General features: G+C 35.2%; 1 protein-coding gene across 2 annotated transcripts in view; it reads right to left on the minus strand.

The window, feature by feature from the left end:
• Window positions 1-418: 418 nt before the first annotated feature.
• The window catches only part of PLOD2 (procollagen-lysine,2-oxoglutarate 5-dioxygenase 2), a 46,914-nt gene continuing 33,938 nt past the window's right edge, over window positions 419-13,394 (minus strand). The window contains exons 11-20 of one of the 2 annotated variants that reach the window (XM_068692249.1): window positions 10,747-10,851; window positions 9,435-9,560; window positions 8,069-8,207; window positions 6,845-6,907; window positions 5,524-5,637; window positions 5,091-5,156; window positions 4,025-4,129; window positions 2,942-3,088; window positions 2,604-2,729; window positions 419-1,562 (exon numbers count right to left, since the gene is read on the minus strand). In XM_068692249.1, the coding sequence (XP_068548350.1) occupies window positions 1,407-1,562; window positions 2,604-2,729; window positions 2,942-3,088; window positions 4,025-4,129; window positions 5,091-5,156; window positions 5,524-5,637; window positions 6,845-6,907; window positions 8,069-8,207; window positions 9,435-9,560; window positions 10,747-10,851 (1,147 nt within the window). In that variant the 3' untranslated portion in view covers window positions 419-1,406. The remainder of the gene's footprint in view (window positions 1,563-2,603; window positions 2,730-2,941; window positions 3,089-4,024; window positions 4,130-5,090; window positions 5,157-5,523; window positions 5,638-6,844; window positions 6,908-8,068; window positions 8,208-9,434; window positions 9,561-10,746; window positions 10,852-13,394) is intronic. The other variant, XM_068692250.1, reaches the window with a different exon arrangement.

The following is a 13,394-nucleotide window of genomic DNA, read 5'->3' on the forward strand; positions in this document are numbered from 1 at the left end:
AAACCAGATCAGTTCACCAAGGACTGTATCCTATGGGAGGGACCCCACAACACAGGAGATAAGAGTGACCGAGAAGGAGCAGAGAAGGAAAGCTATAGACTGACCATAACCTCTGTTCCTCTGTTCCCCTGTGCCTCTAGGGGAGGAGGTGGAAGAAGGTGGATGGAGACAAAGGCACTTTTGGTTTCTTTCCTTTGTTTCTCACTTCTCTAGTGTGTTAGTAAGACTTATTGCTTATTACTATCTCCCTATACTGAGTCTGTTTTGCCTGTCATGATAATTACTGCATGATCTCCTTGTCCTTATCTTAACCTTTGAGCCCTTTTCATTGCATTTTCTCCCTATTCCTCTTTGAGGAGGGGGAGTGAGAGCAGGTGTGGCAGAGCTCAGCCGCCCACTCGAATAAAACCACAAGGTGTTACATTAAAATTACCCTTTATTTTTCACAAGATTTTCCAAGATGTGCATTTTGGCACAGTAGACTTTGAGATAGTTTGTTTCAAGTTTCTTTAAATTACAAACAGTAGATACAGTAGGAATATTTTAAATGTATTTCTTTAAAATAAACAGCAAGTTAAGACCCTTAGGTTTAAAAGGGACTTCCACAATTTCATTTTCCTGATACAAAATTCAAGTAACTTTAAATACAAGTAGAAAATTGTCTTTATAAAAGATCCTGCTATTAAAATTTACCATCACTGAAAATAAACACCAAATTTCTAGCATCAGTTGGGTTCAATTACATACTTAGAAAAATAACTATTTTAAGTGAAGGTCACTTGGTGAAGATAAGTAATTTTAACACGTTGAGTTCTTAAAACAAATGATAAAAACATTTTTCTTAGCTGAATTATTTAATCATTACTCCATCTCTGCCTTTTTTCCCCTAAAATACTGAAATGTGCATCTTTAAGTGAATTAAGAAAACAGGCTACTGAGATGTTTTCCCTTAGATATATATACCAGTCTCCAGAATTATTGCTTAACCCCAATAAATGCATGACATTCACTTTGTTTTTAGGCTGTGCTTTTTAATTAGTTGGTACCAAATATATACACTACACAATTTTAAATGTGTCACTTGAATAAAAACCACAATAAGTTTCAGATAATTTTGCATCTAGGATTTTTCCCAAAATAGAAAGATTCATTGTAAAATGATTTTCCATTTTTCCTCCTTACCTACTCTTTAAGACAGCAAAATGGAAAGATAAGCAGGACATGTTTATTTTGTGACTCAAGGCTCAGAGCAGATACTGAGAAATTTAAAAACTTTTTTGTTCTTTAACCCAAAGTAACCCTGCTGTCTAGGAACAGTAACTTAATTTCTTGCATCACCATCTTCCAGAAGAAAACTATAAATAAATGTTTAGGTAAAGAATCAAACACTGGTGTCGAAAATAAAATTATGGGTCAATAAACGATACTGCAATGTATCTTGTGCCATTCAAGATAGGAAGTCCTTCATGTAAATGAGTAAGTCTTCCTGGGTGCATGAAGCTCCATCCTTTCCTGGGTGACTCAATGGAGCAGTTGTACCTAAGAAATTTACATCCACCTCCCTGTAGCAAAAAAAACAGAACCAACACCACACTTATGATAAATATTTATCCACAATTTAAAATATGATAATAATAGGCTGTTACAGTAAGTTTTGTTTAAACTATGCATACTATTGTTCAAATTACTGTCTTCTGAGCAACACATAACAGGCGAGATTTAGCAATAATTTAGACTTCCCCTTACTTTACTTTAGCATTCCCTGGATACCAACTCATTCAGTCAGCACCTCCGAGAAACAGATTTTCAGTAACATTACTGCAAATGATGCAGAGAATAGCAAACCAATGTTCATAGGCCCTGTTCTAGAACTGCATCTCTATCCATGACAGCATTTAAACAATGCTAATTAAATTAGTCTAGTTGTTGGTTTCAAGCTGAAGCAATATTTTCTAAAGGAATAAATTTGAGAAACATACATATGGATGTTAAGTGCAAGTACAAATGATACAGGACATGGCCTTATAAAAAAAGGTTTAAGTTTCTCTACCAGTCAAAGCTGGATGTTACTGTTACTACCCTGTTTGTCTCCATTTCCTGAGGGCTGTTTTATTTGAATAAGTATCACAGCAAAAAATTTATCTTAGGGCAAAAAGAGAAAGCAGTACAACTGTACTACTTTGTCCTTAGTGAAAGTTTCAGTTTTGTGTCTGGCCTAAAGAATTTTTTTAAAAACAAAAAACTAAAGAAAAGCCATTTAAGAGAACTTGGTAGTATTTAAAAATGAAAAAAATGTATTTCACTACATTAATCGTTTCAGAAATGTAAAAAGTGAATATCTCCAAACTTTTTCCTCTACTCCTTTCCTCCATCATCTAAAGCCATTTTGACCAACTCAACTTTAGTGCATTAACAGGCACAGATCCTGCAATAGAGAAAAATTTTCATCAAAACCACCAGGAAATAAAATCTCTCTGCTTGCATTGCATCTTTTCCCCTTCAACACAGCTTTTCAGTATATCCATTTGGGCTCTAGTTTGAAAACAATATTAGACACTCCAAGAATGACTTTTTAAATTTTAATAAGTTTGTTGCCAACTTACTTGAAAATCCTCTCCTACTTTGTTGAGTGCAATATTGATCGTGAATGTAGAGGAGTCGTGATGAGGTCTGAGTGACCGCTGTCTGTCAGGGCTGTATTTTACAACAAAATTCAATAAAGCATATCCCTGAAACAAAATATATAGTCAGACTTCAACATGCAAACTTCCTAGTCACACAAGGTTTTTTGTTGCTGTTGGTTTTGTTTCTCCATTTAAAGCTGAGTTAACAACACAATATTCATCTATAATTACTGCTACGTGGCTATGATACACTTGTTAAAATACTTAGAATTAGTAATTGCATTTAGAGATTATCTGCAATACTTTTAAACACATACCTTGGTATAATAGCCAGCAAACACTTTTAGTGTCACTGGTGCAATGAACTCTCTTATGAAATGCAGCCATTCATTATCCAGTCCAATTTGTTTCATATGAATATCATCAGTTGGGACATTTTCATAACCTCCAGAAATACGGCTGTCCTAATGAAAACACCATAAATAGTCTTGAAATATGGGCACGGAATGCTTCTGGCACTTCTACAAGCATTCATGATTCTGCAGAGCAGTGCATATATAAGTTTAACGTACAGTAATCTCACAGCTAACTGCTGTAATTGCTGAAGTATCAATGATCAAGAACTGGATGTTTTTTTGGAAGGTAAGTGGACACCTGCCTTTACAGGCAGCACATCCAAATGTGCTGCCTGTAAATAAGAGTTTCACTAGGGAACTGGTTTTAATTATTGAGATGTAGATGCAAAAAGTTAGATCAGATCAGAGCACAGGCCTCAACTGTCATGATAAAAATGTTAAAATAATTTTAAGATTAAATAAGATTAAGTATGCTTATAATTAAATATGCTAAAATAATTTTAAGATAAAAGCATTTTAAGAAGCCTTTCTAGAAGCTACAACCTGGAGTAAAATTGTGACTGCAACATATCTCCTTTCCAAGCATTTGCAAAATTGATAAACCTTTGCTTTTAGAACTTGGATTTAAGCAGTAGTTATGAATACTTATGAATACTGCTTTAAGCAGTAGTTATGAATACTTTGAACCTGGTGCAAATACAAATAGTATCTTATGACACCTGTAGGTAACCACTTAGGGGGGCAAGTCTGACAAATCAGGATTTGAGGTGAATGAGTAAAAACTTCTCTGAACAGTTGAAGATCAGCCTTGGATAACTACTACAGCAGCTGCAGTATGCCTAAAGTCTGAATTTGCTACTTTAAGGCTAATTGAGGAATGTCTTAAACTACTGAACAACAAGCTATGTAGTAGACAAAACAAGGCATTTTTATACCATGCAGCAGATGTCTCGGGTCATTAGCATTTGTTGGAAAGTTTATTGCAGTACACTATGACTTATTATAAATGTACTCTCAATAATGTTTATAGAGGCTGACACTTACTTGGTGTTTTCCGCCAGACCATTGTCCAAAATGTTCCATTTCTTCTACCAATTCATCACAGGCGGTGTCAGAAAATATTGGAAACCAAAAAACATCCGGACATGGCTATGAAAACATGAAATCTACATTCATCTCTTTTAGTGGAGTTAAGTTACAACAGTTACCTTTTATTTTCAGCTGTAAAACCAGCTCATGCCAACAACACTTTCACTTTTTTGGTCACTAAAGAATATCAGCCATTCTCTTCTGAGCCATAATTCAGATCTATTTAAATAATCAAGTTTTGTCTTGGTCCACAAGTGTATTTTCACAGAATGAAGCAAAAGCTATGAGCTACCTTAGAAGTTGTGACTCAGCTTTAACAGCTGCACTAGTGCACCCAAATATTCTGTGTCTTGGTTGGTTTAATAGCCTGAGTCTTTTACATAAGAACTATTAAGAAAAACTGTTTCAAACTTAACAGTTTTAAATACAAAAGCAATTTATCCCAGCTTTTAATGAAGCCAAGTTTATTAAAACACTGTGCCTAATTGTCACAAAAACAGTCATCCAACACTGGTAAACAGTTATCATAGTAAAAGCACTGTGTCCAGCCCAGTTACATGAAAGCAAGCAGACAGACAGAAAGGAAAAAAATACTTAGTATCCAGCAAAAGGCTTCATCTTGGGTTGATGGTTACCAGATCTTATAGAATCCATAGGGGAATGCAAACCCCAAGGAAAGCATCTGTAAGAGCGTGACTTTACTAGATACTAAAACCACAACAATCTCTTACAAAAATTTTATTAGGTCTTTTGCTAGTGGTACTAGCTTACTCAAATAAGCTACAATTTTATTCTGGAGACGGCAATTACTTCTACAATTACATTAATCTGAACAATCTAGCAAATTTTTTTTTTGGACTTCTAGCATCTCGATTTTCACTGACAAATTTAGTAGTGATCCAAAACAAACTGTTCTGCTGCACACCAAAGCATTGGCATATAATAGCTGTTTCCATGGTAACTTATCAGTCAATCCCCAAAATAAGACAAGTAGTCTTTGTCTAATGATAGTTATACTCACCTGTTCTACTATGTTATCCGTGAAGATCTTTGAATAGTTGGGATTTATGTAGGTTTCCTTCCAGTCCTGGCAAGAATAATTTTAAAAGATTAAGAATTCATCTACTAAAGAATCATTTGTGCTCTGTTCATGTGCTCTATGGAAAGCACAAGAAACAATTAAACAATTCCTTATAACCACAAAAGAAATGGATTTCATCATGTCTAAATCATGAATCCACAGCCTACATCATGGCCATATCTCCAACTCCTTACTACAGTCATCAGTGAACTTTGATATTGTCATCAAATGAGTGGTAGAGAACACCACTAAATATACAACCAATATTTAGTGCACAATACGTACATGTTTTCTGCATAAAGTCTTGAAGTTCCAAGTACTTTATAATACATTGTATTTGAAAAAAGTGTTTATTCAATAATTAGATGCATACCACAGGATTTTCAAATATCTGCCAGAGGTCATTGTTATAGTGGGAGGTATTGTAATTGGCTGTGGAAAGAAGTCTTCCAAATTCATGTCTGTTGGTGATGTACATGAAAACACCCTACACCAAACAGAAAATATCATTAGCAAAACCATCCATCTTAGCAAAATACTTGACTAATCAAAAACTTGATTTCTTGTTTACAAGCATTAGATCGAATATATCTTTCAAGACAGTTAAACAAAGACATTATTCATAGTGCAAAAATATACAGAAAGGAGAAAACAGACAAGAGATTGTTTTCCAGAAAACCTAAGCAGCCACACTAGAATTATCTGTTCTCAAACTGAAGATATTCACATGAAAAAAATCAACATCTAAGTTTTAGTTTCTAACTAAAAGCCAAGAGAACATGCTAACAGAAAGTCCTAATGGAAATCAAAACAAGAAACATTTCAGAGTATTCACTATATCATCCTGGTGAATTGGCCTGAAATAAAAAAAGATATTTGCAAATACAGCCCAAGAATATTCAGATCAGGGTGCAAAGCGACTAAGCACTTTCAAGTATTATCCCCTTAGAAAACATTGGAAAAATATGTACAAAATATGAAGTGTGGTAATACAGTTTTATTATCAAACTGCTAACAGAAGATATTAAAAACTATTAAAAACTCAATTAGCAATGGTAGCAGAAAATATTTTAAGAAATTGAGTATTCATTAAGTTTACTGTTTTTCAGACTTAAATCTCATTTCAGAAGCATTTGTGACCTAAATTTGCAATAAAGACATTCCCATTTGGATATTGTTATTTCTTGGATATTGTTATTTCTAAGTTTTTGTCTGAAAAAGAGTTAAATTGTTAGAATGATAATGATTGTTAAATACGTGCCCTATTTTGGGCACCTATCAAATCATAAAATAGCTGCAGCATGGAGAATAAGGAGGGTCTGGCTCAAGAAAAACAGCTTAAAACGACACTGATTTCACAGCTACCCTATGTTCATGGAGGGACCCTGGCTGACCTAGCAGGAATTTTAGCTTTATTCCGTCCTAGGCCTGCTGAATCAATTTTATCTGCTAGAAAACTGCTTTAGCATGCCATGACCCCAGGAACACTGAGAAACTATCCTGGGGAAATAACAAGCATAAGTCATTTGGAGCTGGTTGTGAAGAACCTGTGCTGTTGCAAATTGGAATCTTACAAGACTAAAGAGAAAGCTGTAGTGATATTCTGTGAAGAGTAAGTGGACAGAGGAAAAGGATCTTCCTTTGGTAGAATAGCACTGCATGTAATAAGAACTAACAAATAAAAAAATCAACACCTTTGGGGGTCTGAGCATATGGAATGTTTCCGAAGAAGGGGAGTCTTTTTCCCTTTGTAAAGTCTAAAATGAAGGAGAATCATCACATCAGTTTTCTGATACAGTTTCTTTTTTTTGTCCAAGTGCTACTAGGTTTCTACAGTTACAATAGGGAAATGGCAGCCTTCAATCAAAAGCTGATATGCCTTTACAGACAACATGCATCTCCAAGCAAAGCTTAACATACAAGTCAAAGCTGTTTCCACCAGCCCCTTCTTATCTGCTGCAATACAAAAACAAGCATGTACCAAACAATCTTACAGCACAGACCAGGAAAGAAAAAGCAGTTTCCTGATGAGCCACAGTCAGATTAGTTGAATGAGTGCATGGGAAGCACAAGTCTGCAATAAATGATGCTGAGAAGGTTTGAATACAAGAGAATTGGATGGGGAGGTTGAGGAGTCAGCACAAAGAAAAGAAATCATGCCTTGTTATGGGGGGACTTAATACTTGCCAACTTTTCTTGTTCAATTCAGCAGAATTATTTTTCAATGCTATAGTGTCTGGAAATAGGTCTGGTTTAGCTCTTATCATTTCTGTGCCGAAACTAGTGTAAATATCAGTAGAAGTGTGGATTTACATACTCATTTTTACAGTACAAGTTAAGTTTCTCATTAGTTTACTGGAAGTAACAAGTTTCTGATACAGTTTTAATCAAACCTAGAAAAATTAATAAGTAATTCATATCCCCTAAGAAGATTCCTACCATTCCACATATCTGTTTTTTATATTATTGTCCATTACTAGATTAAAAGTGTATTAACTTATAAAATTGCAGAATATTCCAGCTTAGTCTTCTAGAAGTTTCACATTCTATCAAAGTGTGCATAGTAAAGGTGTGTGTATTGATAAATTTGAAGTCATGCACAGCGGAGAAGTTGAGCCTTCTTCCCTCCTGTTGAGGTTCCACCACCAAGGAAGGTCTTTAACCTCAACAGGAAGTTTCAGCATGTTTAAATAAATAAAAACTACCACATAGCCAGTGCACTGCCACTGGAAAAACTTCTAATCTGTTCTCAACAATTAAAAAAAATACACCTAAAATGTTCTGTGTCACAAAAATTGGCCAGTACTTTGAATTAGAAGTAAAAATTTTAAAACCAAGATTAAGTGAAACGGTCAAGTGTAGCATAACACAAAGAAGCCTGTGTGCATTTAAAGCAAGCCGTTCTAGATGTACATTACCATTTCCCTGGCATTCCTGCAGAAAGCCATATCAGGATCCAACTTATCACGTGTGAAGTAGTTCTCTTTCATCTCTGATCTGAGGGTTTGTCCCTTAATCAAGTATACATTTGCCATATATGGAATATTCCATACTCCTCTGTAAAAAAAAAGGCAAATAACTAATTTCATAATAATTCAGGAGTTGGACTCGATCCTCACAGGTTCCTTCCAACTTGGGATATTCTATGACTAATTTGTTGTCTATTCTAGTAAATCAGCATCTCTGGATTTGCTGGTAAGACAAAGCAAGTTTCAAGGCAATGAAGCTAAAACATTCCCAAGACATCTGAAGAATTACAGCTGTGCATCAAGAAATCACTTCTCAAACGTGAGTGTAGGCTGTAATTCAGTTTCTACAAATTATTTTCATAAAAAATAAGGTCAAGTTCCCTGAAGAGAGTTTTTAACTACAAATGTACTTCATGTTTTCATATTTAAGGCAAACTCTTAAATTATACTATTATTCTACAATGACAGATGGAAAAAAGTAATTCTGAAACAGATTTTTAAATGAGTTGAAAGACTACTACGGCTTCACACAGCTCATCTGACCCCCTCACATAAACACCCACTGACCACAGCAGGCCATATATTTACATGAGTTGGGCCAATATCAACAAAGCAGTGCTGCTATAATGAATGCTTTGCAGATTCCCTCCCTCCCATGGCCAGGCCTCCCAGCACCATGAGCACATCTTTCAGTGCTATTGAGAACAAGCCAGTTCTGTTCAAGCAATCTGTTTCAGACCTCTTTGTTCTTCCAAGGGCAATAAAAAGACATCACCACATGGGAAAGTCAGGCTTTAGGGTAAGGACAAGCCTAAAAGGCTACAGCAGAAAAATGTTCCTCAAGAAGTCTGTAGGATATACTTGACATTATACAAGAAGAAACACCAGAATAAGGAAGTTGCAATCATTGTCACTTGTTGATTAAACATTTGCCTCAAAAAGATGAAGACATATGATGAATGCAGAGATCATTTTTGACTAAGATTCCTGGGATCCAGTTGTTTTTTGCTATTTGTTTTGCTATTTTCTGTATTATACACTACCAGCATAACCAGACACAATCAGACAGATACTGGTAATTATTATATCTATGATGAATAGCTCATGTTTGCTTTTTTTTTTAATTTCAAGATGTGATCTTGGAAAAAACAAGAAATAAAAGTTTCTATGAAATAGAAAAAGCTGAACAATACAAATAACTTAAGGTCCTTCAGAAATAACACAAAAATAAGATTGTATAAAAATCATGAAGTATATGTTCCTAATGACCATACATGGGTACCTTGACTTTAAAAATTAGCTTATAATTACTTACACTCTTTTCCCTTGGACAATATCAACATAATCTTCTGACCGAGCATAGTAGCCATCTGGGCTCAAAGCACCCCAGAAATTGGACCAAAGCTTCCCATGACGTGTTACAAGTGGAGCAATTATCTTTCTGCAAAGTGACATTGAATTAGAAAACATGAACTGTGATACGTAAACAATATGTCAAAATATACCAGCTTTTCTCACCTCAGAAAAGAACATAGTTAAAACACCAGTGACTGTAAAACCTTATAGCAGCTATTATGAACTTGAGATGGATAAAAAAAAGCATTCAGGCTCTTACATCCCAGAGATAAAAAAAAAACAGTATAACAGAAGCAACAATTCCTATAAACTAGAGGTGATTTGAATTTCCATAATCAAAAAAATACTACTTACAGCACAGTGACATAAAAAGCATCACGATATCAGAGACAAAATATAAAAAAGGGTAAAACTTCAGGTACCAAAGTTATTCCAGGTTGAAAATTAGCTTACCCAAAATTCAACACTGAATCAAAATAGGGAAGTCCTAGTATGTAACATACCAGAGATACCAAATTTGTTAGCAAGAAGCAAACACCACCAACCTAACCTGGGGAGTTTCAAATTGGCAGAAGTGCACAGACTGGGTACCATGGCAACAGCATACAGAAAAGCAGGGTCTCCTACAGGGCTGTGGCTCAGTGAAGCAGCACTGGGACTGCCAGCAGGGATATCAGCTGGCCACACTGCTACACACTGCATGGCAAACAGCACTTCCATCAGGTGCAGCTGCCAAAAGCTGCCACTGGCTAAGTCACTGCTTAGTACAGCTTAAGAGATCATATTAAAACAAGGAGACACTGGTCATTAGAGATGCTTCATCTACAATAAAACATTTCTATTTTATCACATTTATGATTTTAAAATAATATTACTGCAACACCAATAGTAAACTATTGGTTTATGGTTTGTGGGTTTCTTATTTTGTTGGTATTTTTTCGTTGTTGGTTTAAGCCTACTGCTTGAACAACTTTGAAATTGTTATTCCTTAAAGTATTGATTTATTTCACAAAGCCTGTTTACACCATACCATTCTCTCCAGATCAAATTTTGAAGCATTTGAAATTCACATCAGGAATTGTTGCCTGACAGGAACAAAATGCTTTGTGAATTGTTGGCCTCCAAGCCTGTTATGAGCCATGGCAATCAAATAGCACAGGTAAACAAAGAGGATCTAACTTCGCAAGAACAGACAGGATCCTATTTTCACTGTAAGAACCCCAGAGAATCTTTTCAAGTTGGAAGGCATTCTGTAAAGAGATACACTACACCTGTTCTGTTCTATCAGTAACTTTAAAGTCTTCGGGTTTGTCAATACAACATCTGCATCTATGCTGAAGTAATATTCACATGCTTTATCCTGGCGACAAAGGTCCCTAAAAAGACAAAAAAGAATGGTTAGCTTACTCATATCCAGAAAACAGAAAAGGTGCCAAATGCCAGACAAAATACTGCAACCAACTATCCTAGCTGTACATTGCATAAAAAAATCCCTGTCATGTTATGCAGCAAAAGATAAGTTTAGATCACGGTACTGCAATAAACTAAAAAAGCCTAAAAGCATGGATCAGATGTCTTATAATTCTCTTAATAAAAGTGATATCAAGCCTTCACCAAGTCCTGTAAGAGCTACTACACTTAGTACTAATAGGAAACAAAGGTCAGGGCACTACAACAGACACCTGGATACCAATGCTGATGCTCAGTAGTGGATAGCTAAAATATGAAATGTAAGCTTCAAGGAAATAACTTGCATGTGGCTGTCACACTGTCAAAGGTGGCATAGATGTGATCTGTTGATTTGAATAGTAATTTAATCTTTACAGAGAATGAAAGGCAAAAATGTAAAAAAGAAATATACTAAAGACCTTTTCTGGGTTGTTTTGTGACATACAACACCACCACAGTTGTTACAGTGAAGCATAAGACAAATGCATGGCTGCTGAACAGAATTTGGACAGAGGTGTAGTTTTTTGTCCCATACACTATTCCCATCAGTTATGATTGATTTTATAAGAATAACTTATTTGCACAGATTTCCACATATTCAACAGAAAGCTTCCATCAAACAAAAATCAGACTTATATTTATGGTAGAATGTTTAAGACACAGACTACATATGTTTTTAGCAGAAATACAATTGCTAGGCAAAGATTTGTTAAAGTGAATCAAGCCTCCCTCCACTAACAGAGTAGTAGGAGATTATAGCAAATCAAAGGTAGTTTCCAAGAAATTGAAACAATTCCTCAAGTCATACAAGAGCAGCAGCTTTCCATCATGCAAGTGGTATTATTGATTTTGTCTATTCTCCCCACTATTATTTACAGACTTACATCAATTTCATCGAACAGTTTGAAGTGTTAAAATAATTTTACTTTCATGCTTTGAATTGTCTACAAACAAGGTTTTGGTTCAAGTTCAATTTGGCTTGATTGTTTCTGCCTGGTTTTCTGCAAAGGAAGAGATCTGTCACTTCAGGAGAAGACAAACAGCAGACATGACAGGTTATGTACAAGTCACAGTGATCACTGGAACAGCTCCCTACTTATATCTCCTCCATTCCCTTCCACTACATAACATAACACTTGGATCAGCATTTAGGACATCTCTTGTAAGGCTTATTTGTCAACACAATTGGGATCTTTTACCAAACTTTCCTATACACGAAGGATTTCAGATGTGTGACTTCACTGAAATCACAGAAAGTAAGGTGTTTTCCATCCATAAATTTAAGCAATCTTCCCTCTTCAACCACTAAAGATGTGATAATGACTCAAACCAAATTTTTAAAGTACCGAAGTGATAGAAATAGCATTCCCACTACTGCAGAAGTCAGTGTTTGGATGCAAACCCACTGTTTAAATCTTTGGTCAGTCTCCATTTGTCTTAACTTCTCCTTCACTAACAGTTTTGTCTTATTAATACACTCTTATATGACTGTAATTCCTTAATCAGCACTTTCCCACATAATTGCTCCAACTTAAAGTGGCAGGTTTTATTTCTGCCATAACACAGCCCAGCAATTCTTTACATTTCCCATTACTAGCCTACTCCATTGAAAGCTAAAGCATTACAACTACTGAATGCAATTCACCTGTAGCTTTATCATTACCATAACTACAATAGTTAGTAGTAACTTTTTATATTGCACTTGACATTAGTTAAACTCATTCCAAAAATATTCAAGTATCTTTATCCCCACTCTACTGAGGAAGCTAAACCTGACAGTGACAGACCCTGTCAGTCCAGGCTTTCAGCCACAGCACTGCCCAATACCTCCCCAGAAGGAAAAAAATCTGCTGCCACTAACAAAGATATGAATGGAATTCATGTTTTTTAATTATGAACAATGTGAAGAAAAACAGAAGAGATTTGTACATAGTCATAGGCAAACACAGCTGGAAAACTTCATATTATTTCAGAATTTACGGTCCCTTACCTTTTACCCTTTCTTAATTAGCCAGAATTCCATTAAATCTGGTTCAATATGTTATGTTGACAAATCTTTCTGTTCATCATTCACATTAATCCAAAACAAAATACTAAATTAAAAGTTTGTCACTAATATTAAGAAAGCTCTAACTTCAACCTTTATGAACAATATTAAGTACATTTTATCTTTATACCTATGATATATATTTATACATACATATATACAGACTAAGAGGCCAAAAATGAATGCTGCTACTGTGACTTTTTTCCTCTTATTTCCTTCTATACAACACTGAAGACTGGATCACCAAAAGGCAAATGTATTAAGTGATGATTATCCTGGCATTTCTAGGTACTAATCAAATGTAAAATAAAACTTTTGCCTTCGCATTTTATGGTCACTAACAAAAGCCTCCATTAAAACACTTCCAATTTCAGGTATACAGAAAACTGTAAAGATTTGTCAAAATGAATACAACAAGCTTAT

The sequence above is a fragment of the Anas acuta genome, chromosome 9 (assembly GCF_963932015.1).
Source record: "Anas acuta chromosome 9, bAnaAcu1.1, whole genome shotgun sequence".
In the NCBI taxonomy this organism is placed as follows: Eukaryota; Metazoa; Chordata; class Aves; order Anseriformes; family Anatidae; genus Anas; species Anas acuta.